At 44.0% G+C, this 17,941-nt stretch overlaps 1 protein-coding gene and 1 non-coding gene across 4 annotated transcripts; one reads left to right on the forward strand and one right to left on the reverse strand.

Moving 5' to 3' along the window:
* The first annotated feature begins 443 nt into the window (after window positions 1–443).
* Window positions 444–515, forward strand: trnap-agg (transfer RNA proline (anticodon AGG)). Its single transcript has one exon. It is a non-coding gene; the product is annotated as a tRNA-Pro (tRNA).
* Window positions 516–3,629: 3,114 nt separating this feature from the next.
* Window positions 3,630–17,706, reverse strand: klf3 (Kruppel like factor 3 (basic)). 3 transcript variants are annotated; one of them, XM_086295830.1, is made up of 6 exons: window positions 17,378–17,706; window positions 9,884–9,944; window positions 8,946–9,438; window positions 8,109–8,244; window positions 5,938–6,104; window positions 3,630–5,842 (listed from the first exon to the last, which is right to left on the reverse strand). In XM_086295830.1, the coding sequence occupies exons 2-6, from the start codon at window positions 9,923–9,925 to the stop codon at window positions 5,661–5,663; spliced, it is 1,020 nt and encodes a 339-aa protein (XP_086151956.1). In that variant the 5' UTR covers window positions 9,926–9,944; window positions 17,378–17,706; the 3' UTR covers window positions 3,630–5,660. The 3 variants fall into 3 exon arrangements, with proteins under 3 accessions (XP_086151956.1, XP_086151957.1, XP_086151955.1); XM_086295831.1 differs by having other exon boundaries at window positions 9,879–9,944; XM_086295829.1 differs by lacking the exon at window positions 17,378–17,706 and having other exon boundaries at window positions 9,884–9,961.
* Between the last annotated feature and the right edge of the window lie 235 nt (window positions 17,707–17,941).

Raw genomic sequence — 17,941 nt, forward strand, 5'->3', positions numbered from 1 at the left:
GAGTTCTCTGCCTCGGGAGCGGCTCTGATGAGCTAAGCTAACACAACTTCACAGACGGGCAAAAAACTACAGCGCACACAAAAACAAACTGTACGTGTGTGTGTGTTTTTCCTCCAATAATTATAAAACGGCACCACAGTTTCAATATAGCATTCTGTTTCAGAATGCGACCGCTGAATAAGTTAGGCCAGTCATAAAATAAACGACGCCAGTCAAAATAGCAGCGAAGTTGCATCTATGTAGGAGTGAATCATTTCAGTTCTTCTGGCTCTTTAGAGGAGCAACACCTCTATTCTGAAGCTCGGTGAAACGAGAGTCCGCACAACAGCTGCTGTTACACGCAAAACCCCACAAAAACAAATAAAACAAAACAGACTAAAATGAGTACAACTAGTGATGACGAGTACGATTTATATACATATTAATCTGCTTGCTTGCTCAGCGGCTCGTTGGTCTAGGGGTATGATTCTCGCTTAGGGTGCGAGAGGTCCCGGGTTCAAATCCCGGACGAGCCCTCGCTTTTTCTTACGTTTATATCATCTCTAATATGCACAACACAGAAAATCCAAAGTAAAGGGCTATTGCACGTAATGAGTATGCAGCTGTATTTTTTTTGTCCCTCAATGTTGCCTTCTTATAGTAGTAACAGTATTGCTGCAAGGCAGTGTAACATTTTAACATTTCTAACTTTGAAATAAACTACTGGGGGTGTAATAAATCACAGGTTTGGTATTTAGTAAACAAAGAACAAATATGTTTTATTTGAATTCAACTACTCCACCTCTCTCACTAAGAAAATCTAGTGACATTAAAAGTCATGTTACAGTCTTTTAACACTCTTGTGTTCTCCTTATCCCAAAAATAATCATCACTAAGCTGATGATAACCATTATTTCACTGCTGTTCTGTCTGGTTATCATCAGTAGGGATCAAGCATTCATAAACTGGCACACCTCTTTTGATCCACACCTGACAACTGTAACAACTGTAAGTGCTGTCACTTCATTTTCTTTGTGGGAGTTCCCTGAACAGAGAGATTAAATTGCACTTGACTGTAAAAACGTCCTTTCATGCTTTCTTCAGGTGCAAGGGGTGAGTGCTAGACTAAACATGCTGTGCAGTCACACATAAAGAATCCAAAAAGCTTAGAGTGAAGTCTCTGAAAATGGATGTTTTTATTTAAAAAAATTAAATCTGCTCAAATCTCTAATGCTCCATAACTACTTCATGATCCATCCATCCATCTTCATCCGCTTTGTCCGGGGCCGGGTCGCGGGGGCAGCAGCCTAAGCAAAGAGGCCCAGACCTCCCTCTCCCCAGCCACCTCCTCCAGCTTATCCGGGGGAATACCAAGGCGTTCCCAGGCCAGCCGAGAGATATAATCTCTCCAGCGTGTCCTGGGTCTGCCCCGGGGCCTCCTCCCGGTGGGACATGCCTGGAACACCTCACCCAGGAGGCGCCCAGGAGGCATCCTTGTCAGATGCCCGAACCACCTCAGCTGGCTCCTTTCGATGTGGAGCAGCAGCTGCTCTACTCTGAGCCCCTCCCAGATGGCCGAACTTCTCACCCTATCTCTCAGGGAGAGGCCAGCCACCCTTCGGAGGAAGCTCATTTCTGCCGCTTGTATCCGCGATCTCGTTCTTTCGGTCACTACCCACAGCTCGTGGCCATAGGTGAGGGTAGGGACGTAGATCGACCGGTACATTGAGAGCTTCGCTTTTACACTCAGCTCCCTCTTCACCACGACGGACCGGTGCAGCGTCCGCATTACTGCAGCTGCAGCCCCAATCCGTCTGTCGATCTCCGGCTCCCTTCTCCCATCACTCGCGAACAAGACCCCGAGATACTTGAACTCCTCCACTTGGGGCAGGAACTCATCCCCGACCCGGAGTGGGCACTCCACCCTTTTCCGGCTGAGAACCATGGCCTCAGATTTGGAGGTGCTGATCCTCATTCCCGCTGCTTCACACTCGGCTGCGAACAGTTCCAGTGCGAGCTGGAGGCCCTCACCCGATGAAGCCAACAGAACCACATCATCTGCAAAAATCAGAGATGAGATTCTGAGGCCACCAAAGCGAAAGCCCTCCGCCACTTGGCTGCGCCTAGAAATCCTGTCCATAAAAATTATGAACAGAACCGGAGACAAAGGGCAGCCCTGGCGGAGCCCATCACCCACCAGGAACGAGTCCGACTTATTGCCGGCAATACTTCATGATGCAAATGAGTAAAGATTTTACACCATAAGCTTTTTGTGTGGTTTGCGGCATTTTTGTAGGAACTACCTTCTGCAAACCACACATCACAGCAGATCTCAATACTATCTTGTAATTTCTTCCTTTTGCTCTTACGCTACCCTCATACACATATCACCCTCGACCCTCATTTCCACCCACTTTGTCTTGTCTTTACCTATACTGTCCAAGTATTTAAGCTCATCCACTTTCACCTTTCCATCTGTCTCCCTCTCATTCACACACATGCATTTTGCCTTACTTCTACTGACTTTTATGCCTTCACCATCATAGTCCGCATCTATCAACCTGTCCATCACCACTGCAAACAAGAAGCTCAGAACTGATCCCTGATGTAATCCCACCTTCAGCTTGAACCCATCTGTCAATGCACCTCACCACTGTCTCGCTAGCCTCATACATGTTCTCAGCCATGCTCATACTTCTCTGCTACTGCGGACTTCCTCATGTAGCACTACAATTCCTCTCTCAGTACTACTATCATATGCTTTCTCTAGATCGACAAACACACAGTCCAGCTCCTTCTGATCTTTCTGTGCTTCTCTATCATCACTCTCAAAGCAAAGCTAACATCCGTTGCGCTCTTTCGCACTATTAAGCTGCACTGCTGCTCACTGATCATCACCCCAGATCATACCTGTCTTTACTACACCACCTTATTCTTGAAAAATCAGTTCACTTCTCCATTCCCCAGGAATTCTCTCATACTCCAAGAATGTTTTAAACAATCTAGTTGAAGTCCCTCTCTCCTAGACATCTGCACCATTTATTCCTGCCTGTGGCTATCTCACTGTACAATCCCTCCATGTAAAACAAATGTACACACTGGGCAACAGCACCTTAATATCAACCATATTTATATATTTATGTAATTTGTGTTATATGGTGGAATTTTTATAATTAGAGTCATTTGTATATTAGTTATATTTTATAACTTTGTAATATAATGTATAATTTTTAAGATTAAATATTTAGTTATTGTTCTTACCATCTTGGAGAAACTGTGACTGATTCCCTGAGGAAATTATGTAAAGTTTTCCGACTGATACCGCCACAGGTATGTCTTCTGGACCTCCTGCCTTTCCACTCTTCATCGCTGCCCACACTTCCCGATTTGTTATAATTTCTCCATTTATTCTCCTCCCTCAGATGTTCTTCATTCAGCAGCTCCTCAAAGTACTGGTTTCCCAGCACACTCTTCACTTACCCTTAATCAGTCTACATCCTTTCCAGCTCAAAATCTCTGCCTAGCCAATTAATAAAAGTCCTTTTCTCCTTCTGTAGTATCCACAGACATGCACACACACTTTTCTCTTCTAAAATAAGCTAATTCACTAGCAAACAGGTGAACAAAAAACAGAATCACAAACAACGATACATGCTTCAAATATTGCAATAACTTTATTAAGTGGTATGAATATTTTGTTTAAAAATGCTAAATTGCAGAAAGACCATACGTTCACAGTTTGATGAGTTCCCTTTGAATTGCCAACGGTAAGATTTAATTAGAAAAAAAAAAGACAGGGTTTATCATAAACACTAGAAATATGTAATAGAGTATCAAAATCATGCTTAATAAAAACCATTAATTGCCCGTTCAGTCTAATAATGAATTATAAAATATAGATATTAATATGACAATTGTATTTGCAAAGATACAAAAAGGAAACAAACTGCAAAAGGCATCGAGGAGCAAATGCAGATCAGTTGAGCTGCTACATTCGGGGTGTGTGAATGTGTACATGCGAATAAATGGCGGGGTTACACCTTCTTGTATACATGACTAGAAAATGACAAAAAAACAAAAAAACAAAAAAAACAAGACAACTGCTGAACTGGACACCTTCCAATTAAACCCAAAAGCAAATGTGTGATAGAAAAAAAGAAAAAGAAAAAACACACAACAGAAAAAAACCAACCTGATGTGATTTAAAATGTCTGGCTTTGGGAATGTTAAATAATGTACTCATACATACTATTTATACATATATATATATATATATTTATAAAATATATATAAAGTGCACATTGGAGATGTACAAAGGCGCCATTTAAAAAAGATAAAGAGAGAAAGTGTATTGCTCTCCACCTGTGGAAAATTGTGCTCTAAAAACCTTTATGGCACTTTTAAAAGGAAAGAAAAAAAAAAAAGGTTTGGCAGCAGAATATCTGCTACAACAATAATCCCTGATTTGACTTTTAGGGGAATGATAAAGTATTAATTGTGTACAAGTTAATTTTCTTTTAAAACAAATGCATGTGTAGAGTGGGCTGGAATATAACTCAACTGCTCCTGAATATAAAAATTAAAAAAAAAAAAAAAAAAAAATTATTTTGTAATTTCCCTGCCTTGCATTTTGCATTTTCTCCCCACCCCGTATCAAAGTGTGACACAATAATAAAAGCTACCTCGGTGTCACATCACAAACCGAAACACAGTTCATAGATACAAACTCAACATAAGAAATCGGTAAAGACACAATTTCATTGCTTCTACCCTTAAACTGACCGGGTGGTGCCTTTTTCCTCACCGACACATTAATGCCCCTGTGCAGCAACTTTCACATTTCTGAATGAAAACATAAAAACACTTCACTGACTGAAACTGCCCACTAGACTGTTAAAACCCACGAGTACACGAAACCAAGGCTGAGTTGCTTTTAATAAGAGAGTGTATGTACAAGAGAAAGCGAGCGTTAGCAACCTGTCATCACTTCATGATCTGAGCTTGCAGAGGCAGATGAGGTGTGTGGTGTGTTGGTTTGTTTTTTAATTATAGCAGATCCCGAAGGAGGAAGTTGGCACGAGTGTTTTAAAAAGAAAAAGGAAAAGCTGAAGTATCTATGACACAATGCACAGTAGGCGTGATAGGATACATTCTGGAACGTTTCACATTGTATTGGCGTAGCGAGCAAAAAAAATATGTATTTGTAAGTGTGTGTCCAAGTCCCAAACATTTACTTGAATGCATGTGAAACAAAAAGCTTTAAAGCTGGAGATCATGTTGCGCTGAGAAGCTTGTGAGCATGCCATGTGGCTTGCACAGACTGAACTGCTGTTTTGGTTGTGTAGCCACAAGAGGGCGCTGCTCTCAGGCCAGCTGAGGAGCTGCAAGCAAAAAGAAAAAAAAGTGTCTGGCCCTTCCACAGCTGATCAGAGGTTTGGTTCAGCTACCATATTTCTATAAAAATGAGCTGGTCTTAAATGTGTGAGCTGGCAACCAGCTTTTTTTTCCCCTCTCTTTGGCTTAATGAGGTGAAAGGGTTTAAACATTAACCCTGAGGAAACATTTCCTCACTCCCTGTCGCAGTCCAGGTAAGGCCAGCCATTTCATTTTAAAGTCAAAAGTGGTGTAGTCCAACACTGAACCCAGCACAGAGTTGCATTCAAGTTGCACGGCAGAGGGTTTCACACTAGGAGGTGTCGTTTCTTGTGTAAAGCCAGGTGGTCAGAGCGGGAGAAGCTGCGGTCACAGTCGGGACAGTGGAACGGTTTGACTCCCGTGTGCTTGCGGTAGTGTCTCGTCAGCTCGTCTGAACGGGCGAACTTCCACGTGCAGCCTTCCCAGCTGCACCTGTAGGGTTTCTCCCCTGCAAAGAGAGGAAATTACACGAGGTTTGTTAGAAGATGTCAAAAAGTTTGAGGCTTCTGGAAAAGCACGGCTGGTATATGAATGAAGGCTCACCTGTGTGTGTCCTGCGGTGTGCTTTGAGGTGGGAGCTCTTGGTGTACACTTTGTCGCAGCCGCTGAAGTCACAGCGGTGAATCCTCCGTTTTTTCAGTGTGTCAGGTGAATCAGCAGGGAAAGGGTGCCTTGTGCCCGAGTGGACTATTACTGATGGGTTGTTACCCCTAAAAGAAACACACAAAGGGTAGAAAAAGATTTTAAACGCTGGTGCTTTGTCCATCTTTGTCTAATGTTGCCAGCAGAGGGAGCAAAAGTCCTCTCTTATGACACTGAAACCCACAGTTTAACTTGGCTTCAATGCAATAACAACTTCTGCCAGGCAGGAAGCTGAAAAACCCGCCTTTTCCAGTCAGCCACACCTTTGCCTTGCCCTGTCAACCTCTGTCAATCAATGTTTATAAATTTATCCTTGACCAACTCCAGGAGACTGAAAACTGTCAAACAGCAGGTGAATCTGCAACACTGTTCCCAGTCAGAGCACATCAAGTCCTGTTTCTTTGTGTGTGCAAACAAACGCACAAAATGTACCAGTTTTACAGTTACAAGAGAGGAGTTGTCTTTCATCACTGTGTGTGTGTGTGTGTGTGTGCGCGTCAGTCAGTTGAGAGCAGGTGTTGAGTGCTGAAACATGATTCCACACATATCAATTCTGCATAAAGGAATGTGCAGAAAATCCCCTAACACACACACACACACACACACACACTATACGCTGCTCTGTGTGTGTGTAACTGTACGTACATATTGTTTATGAGGATGTGTGTGTGCTTTATTGACAAGATGTGATGACACACAAAGACGCACCCTCTTTTTTTCCCTTTAGGGTCCAATTATTTCATGTTTGGCACGATGACAAGAGCAGCCTGTAAAGGGAACCGCCCTAACAGCCAAAGTAAAAAAAACGAGGTGTACTTCACAGCACACACACAAACACTGACATACACTAGCTGCCAGCAAGGGCTGACTATTACATGTGCATCCAACTTGCAATTATTTCTTCTGAGGAAAAACTTATTTTGCAGAGGGGAGGGGACCGGAAGAGGAAGGTAAGAAAGTGCAGGGGAGATGTTGGACAATGAACACAAAGCTTAATAAATCAATCATAATAACAGTAATAATAATAATAATAATAATAATAATAATAATAATAATAATAATAATAATAATAATAATGAGGGAGAATGAGGGGAGGAGGAAGCAGAAGAGGAAGAAATAACCCAAACAAAAACAGTAGGAAGAGGAATGAAGGTGGTAACAGGACCCAGATGGCTGGCATGAACTTGTGACGTCTTAGATAAGGAAAGAAAGAAAAGAGCTTCTAATGTGAGGCGTGGCTATTGGGCCTGATGGAAAATAAAAGGATAAATATTCTTCTGTACTTCCCTAGTGGCCGAAACTCTGTTAGTGAGACAAAAGAATAGAACAGACAATAACAAATAGCCAGTGCTCTTCACAGAAGCAAGAATCTAAAGACAAAATAAATAAATAAATTAAATTATGGCTCCACAAACATGAAGGAAATAGAGCTGTGTCCAGACTCAGGCTGGAGACAGATCATTTTCTAATGTGTTATCAAGGTGATGATAAAATACATTTGGAAACCACGTTTGTTTTATGACTTGGAAATGGAGCCAAATTTTAACAATTATGTTCCATCAGAGTGAGATAAGCTCTAAATCTTCGGATATAACCAGTAAGTTCACGCAGTTCGGTCAGTGTTTTTCTTTTTTTCCCCCCCTAATCACACAAGGCTCTTACTGGCTGCCCGCTAATAAGAACCGCACCGCCCTGATCCTGGGACTGCCCCAGAAACTGACATGGCTCAAACTACAGTGACATGCAAAGAACAGTCATATCTTATGACAGGACTCTCTAATAACAAGACTGTAGGTTGTATTCCGTTGCATATGTAATGATCTCGACAACATGCTTTTGTTTTAAACACGCAGAACAAAAGTTCAGATTAGGGAGCAGAGAATAAGACCTTCGGCAGCAGGGAGTGAGTCAAAAACGCTAGTGAAACAGGGGTGTGGAGTCAGGGGACGTGAAGTGTGTGGCCACCACCACCAGCGTGTGGGTTTTTACATGGAAAACAGAAGGAGTTGTGACAACTCGCTGACCACTGAGTCCACACAAAACTCGCTACAGAGTGTCGTCGTGTTACTTACTCGTACTCGTGTGGCATCGCTCTGACTGATGACTTCTCGTGACTGCTGGGGTCATGAGCGGGTTCAGTCTCGATTTTGATTGGCTTGTGCAGGTCGTGGGTATCACTTCGCGGCTCCAGAGGCTTCGTTGGGTGAACTGGGTAGGGATGAAACAATGTGTGAGCTGACAGTATGATCAGGTCTAAATCACATTCATAATTAATATGTTAACATAAATAAATAAATCAGGCATCTAAGGTCCCCAGAGGATAAATCCTATCAGTGTGGCTTTTTACTTAAAGTTTCTTCTAGCACCATCACGAGGTCAAGTTTAGACTGAAACCTTTCTTCTCAGCCTTTTGGACCAGTCAGGTTTAAACACTTCCACTATATTTTTTGTGTTTTTGCTACTTAAGAAGTCCTTCTAGAAAAGGCCACGGCAAACAAACTGGTATGTTGTGTGTCTGTCTCTGTGACAGATCAAAGACTTCTGCGGATCACAGTGGGAAATAGCTGATTCACCCCCCCCCCCCCCCCCCTTCCAAAAAAAAGAAAAGGAAAAAAAAAAGTGCTATTCTAAGAACAGAGGGAATGAAAAACATTTCCTCATTATCACTGATAATTTTTCCATTCTCTCTGCAAAAATCGTTTACTGATAATTTATCAGTAAACGATTTTTGCAAATTTAACAAGAAAATGCCACAAAAGTGATGTGATTTAAATGCAGTAACAACATGAAATGGATACATTTCACGATGACTCCTGCACTGATGTGTTTTTAATGTGATTCTCTAATGACTTCTTGTTTTGTTTTTAGCTTCATGTACAGTTGCAACACAAACACTGAACTGCTCTCACCTATCTTGGGCTCCCAGATCCTGAAATGGTCATCGTCGCTGCTGGCAGGTGAGTTCATCATTATTGGCTGGTTCAGCAAATGTGGTGGGTAATAGGGGAGAATGGGCAGAGGCAGTACGATCTGAGAAACCATGATCTGTGACTTTGGGATGACCCCGGGGCCCCCCGGAGACACAATGGTGGGACATGGAAGGGAGGAAGTGGGCGGCGGGAGAGCGTGGGAGGGCGAGGAGCGCAACTGAGTGTGTGGGGGCGAGTTGCGGGAAGAGGTGCGGCTCGCCGAGCTGTAAGGCGAGGCAGGGGAGCTGCGAGGGGACGCCGGGGTCGACGCAGAGGAGCAGGGAGGGGACTTGGAAGATGAGTGCTTGTTGACAGACAGGTCCACGGGCTCCATCTGGGTGTGTGTCAGCCCGGTCGGGGTGTGAGAGTGGGACAGGGGGTGCATTCTGTAGAAGTGCGGCGGATGGGGGAAGATCACTCCAGGATAGAACGACTGTGAAAGAGAGGATGTAGAGAGAAGAGGAAGCAGTAAAAAGGGGGACAAAAGAGCAGAGGGTTAAAAATTTCCATTCTGCTTTGAATGGCAGGGAAAACATGTTTTTGCCACACAAACAATTACAGCCAGCCAAAAAATTTAAACGCTGCTCTGTTTGGGAGCAGATAACTGTTTTGTCTCAGAATACAGTGTGTGTGCGTGCTCATTAGCCCACTGCCTGGCAGTGTGCGTAGCTATTGTTTGCAAATGTCCACTGTACATTAGCCTGTTTGTCCAGGAAGAGCTGGAATGTGGGAACCAGTCTGTCTAGACACGTATAGGTGCGTGTGTAGTGTGTGTGGAGGGGTTGCTGTTTGGTATCAAAAACATGATCAGGCATGATAATGCGCGTACACGCACACACACGCGCACACACACACACACACACACACACACACCTTACCGGCTGAATGTCTGTCTTCGGAGGGTAATCATACATCAGCATGGCTGCACACGCCAGACTCCTGCAGAATACACACATAGCACCAAAAATCAATATACAGGGAAGACATTTACACTAAGCTCACACTCTTGATAATAATTTACTTTATGCACCAATGCAACATTGTAGAAACACTTAAAACTTATTCAAACATTTGTCACCTCTCTACTTAAAGTACTGAAAGCAAAAGGACACATCCTTCAGATAATGCACCTCTATCACACTCCCCTGTGTGAGTATAAGTGACCCCCCAAAAAAAGAAAAACACAAAAACAAAACAAAAACGGTAGAGAACCTAAATCTGAGGTCATAATTAATGGTCAGAATAAAGTAGAAGAATAATTCTGTCAAATTTTTCTTTTAGTTTAAAATTTTAAATATAGCCATGTGCAAACAGTCTCAACATGAATGCTAACGAGCAACTGCAGCTGCAGACTTTGCTTTGTCTGCTGCCTGACTGACAAAACTCCAACCACTGCAGCTTGTCCTCCTCTACAGGAGGGTGGACCATGCTGCACCACGGGCTTAAAGTCCATCTGCCAGGCACTTGGCCAGCAAGCCCAAGTCTGGCATCAAGGTGGAGTGTTTTCTGACTTTCGCACTTTGTCATGCCCCTCACCCAGGACCAATTTGCCTTGGGAGACCCTACCAGGGGCATGCTGCTTGGGGCAGAGCGGCTCTGACCACAAGATTCGTCTTGTGGTCAGAGCGCCTGAAAACGGATAAGCAGATACCCTTAGTTACATATAGCCCCAACGTCCACCTTGTTCATGTATCTTCTTCTTATGGCAAGACACTGCCACACCAAAACACACATTTTGTGACGTAATGAAAAATAAATCACATTAAGTAGAGGGAATGATGTGACAGGGTCTGTATTTAAGTAAAGGAGACCGCGAGGGCACGATCAACGTTGGTTCAGCCCCAGACATATTTTTTTCTGTCAAACTTGACACATCATCTCCTCTTTTTTCACCACTCAGTCATGGTTTCAAACAGGTACTCTGCGTTTGACAGATAGCGCTGCCGATGTCAATCAAAAACACTCGACATTCAGACTTGTGAATTAAAGGGACTGGGTTTTTTTTTTTTTAACGAGAATGCAACCGGTTGCAGGTGTGATGCAGCTAGAAACTGCCCCGTATCTGAGAAATGGGACACACACACACACACACACACACACACGAGTATTTTGGATCAAAAGCGTGTGAGGTTTCAAAGGTGTTTCCAGTTACCTTGGCTTTGAATGGCCAGGTGCAGCTGGGATGACTCTGCTTGTGCTACATGAGGGTGTTTATTAGCTTCTTTGTGTGCTTGTGTGTGTGTGCGCATCTGCTGGTGCATTAAGGCAACATGAACTGTCAAAGAATGTACCCTGAGGCAGTCTCCGTGTGTGTGACCTGATTAAAGTCCACAGTCTGAAGACAAGTTAGCCTTTAATTATTAACAAATGGGCAAGAACAAGTCATTACACCCTAGTGCACACATATAGGAATGCGCGCGCACACACACACACACACACACACACACACACACACACACACACACACACCCCCCCCCCAGATGGGGAGCAGACCAATGGTGAAGCAGGATGCTCACTAGCTGGCTCAGGAAGGGTGTGAACATGACGACTGAAGCCTCCCCCTTTGCCCGGCTCCAAAGAAACAAAGAGCCTACCGTCAGGTGGGAACTGGGTGTGTTTTGAGGGCGTGTTTTCTAATCCGGGTTTGTACTGTACTGTAGTTCAACTTGAGGTCAAGCAGTTGTTCTATTGTCATTGTAAATCACACATTAAGGTGACAATGAGACCAAGTATGAAACACAAACAGATTCTGAATTCGGAAAAAAGGAAGAAAAACAAAATCACTGACAAAACCCCCCAAAAGAAGAACAGATTAAGGAAAAGAAAGCAGCAAATACCTGCTGTGTATAAAAGAAGCAGAAGGTCTGCCAGAAACAAACACACACAATAAACAAAATCCCATCTGGGAACAAGGTGTCACTGATGAAAAACATTAGAAACCGCGACCAGAAAATGTTCTGGTCCCAAACGTCACAAACATGCACGACAATGTCCCAAAGTCCAAGATGACATTTTAAAATAGTTATTGTCTCATGCCACGTCCACATCACCACAATATTAAGCAAACCTTATTTTCCTTGTTTTTATTTTTCCTTTATACTTACTGTAGATTTGTAATTCTATACCAGTTAAGTTGTCAGTTATATCCTGTTATATACAAACTACATAGATGTACTTAGTGGAAGAAGCTCCTTTCAGCTGCTTGTTAAGCAGTTGCCACAGCAGATGGATCTGCATGTTTGATTTGGCACAGGTTTTACACCGGATGCCGTTCCTGACGTAACCCTCCTATTTATCCGAGCTCTGGACTGACACTCGCGTGCGTGAGGCTGAGTTCGTGTCTCCTCCGGATCTTGAGCAGACGATCACAGAGCCAGGTTTCAGTGAGTAGCGTCACTATCAGTACCTCACCAAATGTGTAAGGTCACCAAAGTCTAATCGGTTCATCCCTGAGTACAAGTCTATGTTTGTGCCAAATGTGACAAAATCTCCTTCAGGTGTTCTTCGGATATCATCGGGGGCCATGGTACCCTCAATCTTTGCCAATTCTAATCAGTAAATCCTTGAATCCAAGTGAACATTTGAGCCAAATTTGGAGAAATTCCCTCAAGGCGCTCAAGAGATATTTAATTTATGAGAATGGATCGGAAAACTGGAAAATGTTATGCTGTCACTAGTGCAAGGCAGGCATGAGTAACTCAGAGGCTCCTTTAGGCTCTGTCATACAGGAAGTGTTAATTATCTTCTGACTTCAGGGCTGGGCAGGTGTGGGCTGTGTACGCCTGTAAGTGAGAACATGTATATTCACAAACAAAGTGTTCAAAGCCTCACTTATCTGGCTTCATCTCTCACTGAACAACATATGCATCGCTCAGTGCATGTTAAATTCTTTGAAAGAATGCGTGCAGTGACAGGGACATGCTGCTCTCAGAGTTCACCTGTCATACATAGTCTTGCATTTCCCCTTTTATTAACACTTTTGCACGACAGACGCGAAAACGAGTTCTTGGCAGCTGGTTAGTTGGCCACAGGTACGAGTAAACGCAGGGGAGAATTTGGCCGATGGCGTCAGAGCCCGGTGTCGTGCAGCAGGGACGGCAAATAATTCACGTTATTTGCTTTAATCCAAAGACAGGCGTGTGCCTAGTGGTTGGGTTTTACCACACAGGAAAATGAACAGAAAGGAGTCATCAGATAACGTGTGACAGCAGGATGGCAAGCAAAGGAGGGAGAAACTTTCCCTCTGGGTGTCTCATGAAAGAATAAGCACAATGAGTCGCACAAATGTAACAATCACAGGAAAGAAATTTCACTCAGCCGTGCAGCATCTTCCTCAGTGGCCACAAGGCCTCAGCAGATTAGAGATAAACTGCAGCTGGAGCAGCATTTCTGATAACTGAATTAACCGTTTAAGAAGTTCCCACAGGAATCCCCCCCAAAAAAACCAAAAACAAAACAAAACAAAACCAAAAACATATTCCATGAAAATGTGAAGAGTTCTTTCTTATAAGACATTAACCTGAATATCTTTGGTTTAATTAATTTGGATATTTTCCTATTACTTGTTTCTACGCAGCATCAGGCTGATTGCATTTGTCATAGCTCTCACTAGACTGTGCTCTTATTTTCTATGAAATTGAACTGACATACTCGAGGACAGGAATTAGTCAGCACTCTTTTCCTTTATTGCCTTTCCAGGTAAAAACAGACAAACAAACCAAACTCCTGCATCATCACGATAAATAAGTCGCCCTACTTGGGCTAGGTTTTTTTTCTGCTACTGGGTTTGAGTTTGTGCATGTCCGCAAATATTGTCCTTCTAGGTCAGTGGAACTACTGTGTATTCAGCCCCAACCCACTCTGCAACCACCTTCTACACCCCTCTATTGTGTCTCCACCCCTGGACTCTTCTCCACTCGCTCCCCAGCAATCGCTCATGTCTTTACTACTGTATTTATCTGAACCGCACACCACCCCACACTCTTATTCTCTCCCCCTCTGTGAATGTTATAAAAAAAACATGACTGAAGGGGAAAATATTGTGGCTTGGACTCCCTGCCCCCGCCCCCCCCACACACACGTTTCTGCTAGCTCAACAGAATACACACACTAAATCACTAAAAGGACTAAATTATTACAGACACGCACACATACTGGAACACACGCAGACAAAAGCTGGCCGGCACACACAAAGTCTCTCTCTAATGGCAACAGGCTGGAGATGATGAGATCACCAGAGAGACCAAAAACCTCCAGACAACATCTTTGTCCAAGAACATGCCACAATACACTCACACACACATTTTCAGCCTAGCGTCTTCTAGCCTCTTTACCCCCTCTTCACTTAAGTCATTCTCACCTTGTGACAGTCCTGTAATGCTTCATGTCGTGATATCAGTCGACTCAAGGAGAACCTCACATACAAACTCACTACCTATTCACACTCTTCAGGAAAGGCGCCCATTAGTCTTAATTTAACATCCTAATTGCATGACTCATCCAGGTACTCATCCAATATTATGCCAACATTTAACTTTTCCCTTTCCTGACCTCTCCCTAAAGTACTCTCACTTCTTCTGTTGCCCCTCACTCATTCCAATTTATTCCCCCTTTCAAGCTCTCACTCCCAAGTGTAGCCCCTTGCTCCCTGCTTTCAACCCTTACCTCACTTCCTGCTCATGACTCCCCTAATAACCCAGCACATGCTCCAATTTTGACTCCTCTCGCTTTAAGGCCCTTGCTTACCCCCAACCTCCCCCCCCATTCCTCTTATTTTGGCTTCCCATTCCCTCATCCGAGCCACGCAGCCCACTTCTCGTATTTTTATGCCCCCAAAGACACACACACACACACACACACACACACACACACGTAGTCCCCCTGAGCTCCTCTCAACTACACTATGAGGCTGCAGGCCTCGGGGGGGGGGGGGGGGGGGGCAGAGGGGGCCATCAGCAGGGGAGAGGAAACAGGATCCATCATCTCAGAAACACACATTTAAAGACACACCAGACTCATCTGGTCGCGAGGCTCAAACACTGACAGAGACACACACGCGCACCTCAAGTCGAACTTGACGGGGTGCGCGAGAGAGTGCGCAGCGTTTTGAGGCTTTCCAGACAACTGAGGACAGAGGGAAGGAGAGAACAAGAGAAGAGGGAGAGAAGCGGAAGCCCTTAGAGTTTAGTCTGACTGTTATTATTTCCACACTGCGTGATGGGTCGGGGGGTGTACAGAGGAGAAGGAGGTGGAGGAGGAGGAAGAGGAGAGCGAAGCCAAAAGGGGGGTGCTGCTGCAGGGGGCCTGCGGTTTCCTGTTTGACTCCACACACACATATTACACCTCCCTAGTCTGAGAGAAGAGAGGTGGGGTGGGGGGCTGGAAGGAGAGAAAGGGCAAAGAAAACAGCCGCTCTGACCAAACTATGTCAAAATGGAAGTGGAAAGAACAGGACAGAGAGAGAAATGGGGAAGAAAATGAAGTGGGTTTCAACCAAAATATGACAAAACTTCAATGAACCTCAAACATGGGGGGGTGGGGGGCAGTAAAGAAGGAGCTACACAGTCACAGTGGCTCAATCCAGTGGTTTGAACACACAAGTGTTCGGTGTGTGTTTAAGCATCCGTGTCCTGTCACTCTGCAAACTTGTGCAACTAGTCACAGCTTTTCACGTTTATGGCCGCCTGTGGAGCAGCGTGTCCTTATTTCCTCAACTTCTCATGGAGAATCACCAACTACTCAACATCCACCCGTTTAATGTTTAGCCCTAATGTTCCCTAGCACATGCCCTTTGAGCAGAGTGTGCGCGCGTGCATATGTGCGTGCGTGTGTACACACAGTCTTGCGCATTTTGTTCCACCAGATAACATCAGCATGTTGATTCAGGAAAAAAGGCGTAGGGATGGGTGGAGTATTTGGGGCGTGTGTGCGTGTTTGTGCTGCACTAATGCCAGACAAATAAACAGGTAATACACAAACGGAACAGCGACTCATCCGTGTTTTTCTGCTCAACAGTGAAACAAAAGTACAAACTTCAGGCAACAGGGAGGGGAGAGATGTCGCCCTCATTCCACCCATCCACCCCCCACATCTCTCTCCCTCTCTCCTCCCGTCTTTCTCTCTCTCTCTCCAGGCTCTAAACAGGATAAGGGCTTCATATGCCAAGTGGAATGCGTGACGCAAGCCTCAGCCTTGAAACAAAGCACAGGAAACGGGGAGAGACAGAGAAACACAGAGGGAGAGTACAGGGAGAGATGTGTATTGTAAAGAATGCAGTGACACAACAGGACTGAAACAACATCTCAGGTGTGACAGTTTGGGAAAAAACAAACAAGCAGATGCCCTCTCCTTCACCCTCACCCACACACACCTGTCACATATTTTCCCATCTGTAACTGAACTCAGCACAGACACACAGCAAAATCTGAGGCTCGTCTTTCAAATCACTGCTCTATTCTGCATCAACGTCAGCCTCTACAGTTTCACAATCTGACCTATGAATAAATGAGTCATGTGCGCAATAAACGACAATAAATATGATAGTCCTTATGATTCATTTCACTTGATGAGCCCAGCAAACACCCATTTCTCAAAATGTTGCCGTTTTCCTTATATGGAAATATTTCTTCCCCCCAACTCACATATTAAAAAAAAAAAAAAAAAGTGAATCCATTTTTAAATAATCTAAAATGTACTTCTCAAAACTTACTAAAATGTAACAGAATAAAAAAGGTAGTAATTAGTAGATAAAAAGGATCCCCAAGTAATAACTTTACTATAATCTACATTTATACAACAAAGAAATAACGCATTGTGTTATTTGATGACGGGGGGGGGGGGAAGACACATACACAAATAAACCCACATTTATGTTAATTAACAACAGCCTTAGTTTTTAAAAGGCTCTGAAAGCCCAAAATAGCATCGTCTCCCCGTGACTTGTAACAGCCTAAAGTCGGGTTACATAAGTTACAGCCAGTGTTGAGCTCATTAATCAATAAATTAAGAAGAACAACGTTCACCACTGTCAGTGTTATAGGAAGATAAATTAAGCAAACATGCTGATTTGAAGGCACGGAACAGAAAACAGCTGTGAGTAATTAACTAATTAATTAATCAAACCTCAAATTACGCACGAGCCGTCTGTTCTCATTAAAACCCCGACCCGCAAATTTAATTTATGGACTACTTCTCCCTGCTGTAATCTATTAGGAATAATAGTCTACATCAATCCCACTACCACATCCAGCTTTTATTAAAAGACCACGTTGCAATTACTGACTTCCGATAGGAAAATTAGACCGTGCCGGGGTCAGCCTGTGAGGCAGCCCGGCGGACACAATGCTGTCAAGAAGTCACCGAGTCAGACTTACCTCTCAGATGGGGTATACGGTCTTTTCCTGCAAGGAGAGACGGTAGTTTCGCGGCTGCCTTGCTGAAAGGCACAGGTTCCCTTCCCAGGGAGAAACTCAATTAGACTCTCCGCTGAAAAGGTGACGCAGGCGACGCTCGGTCCTCCGCTGTGTCACTGACATCAAGGAAAAAAACAACAACAAGACGATTCTGTGATCGATGGCTCCGTAAAACTTCCCCAAGTTACGAAACTCCTCTGTGTATGTGTGTCTCACTGTGGCAGAGCATTTGTGTGAGTCCGCTTTTGTCGTTCACAAACCGCTGCTGTCACATGACCCGCCGTCTGTTCTCCGTGGGGTCTGGACGCTGGGCGGGACCGGGGCGGGGTGGTCCAGATTATGTATCTATGTGTGTTTCTCACTCTGTGTGTGTAATGCTAATTTCAAGTTTTAAACGCAAGCAAACAACAATGTGATATGATTATGACGCTCCTACTACAACCTGAATGTATCTGGATAATTTTATATAAGACTGAATAGCGTATTTTTCAGAAATGGACAGAATAGAAACAAGCCTATTAAGAT

Source organism: Aulonocara sp. 'chitande type north' Nkhata Bay, linkage group LG6 (assembly GCF_057382095.1).
Source record: "Aulonocara sp. 'chitande type north' Nkhata Bay isolate Kocher_YH1m ecotype deep benthic linkage group LG6, A_spYH_male_GT1.1, whole genome shotgun sequence".
Classification (NCBI taxonomy): domain Eukaryota; kingdom Metazoa; phylum Chordata; class Actinopteri; order Cichliformes; family Cichlidae; genus Aulonocara; species Aulonocara sp. 'chitande type north' Nkhata Bay.

Bases quoted from the DNA above. Each gene is read 5' to 3' on its own strand.
- klf3 (XM_086295829.1), bottom strand. From the start codon at position 9,961: ATGTGTGTATTCTGCAGGAGTCTGGCGTGTGCAGCCATGCTGATGTAT. The intron at 9,439-9,883 runs GTAAGGTGTGTG...TCTCTTTCACAG, and splicing joins CGAAGACAGACATTCAGCCG to TCGTTCTATCCTGGAGTGAT. The intron at 6,105-8,108 runs GTAAGTAACACG...TGTTTCTTTTAG, and splicing joins GCGATGCCACACGAGTACGA to GGGTAACAACCCATCAGTAA.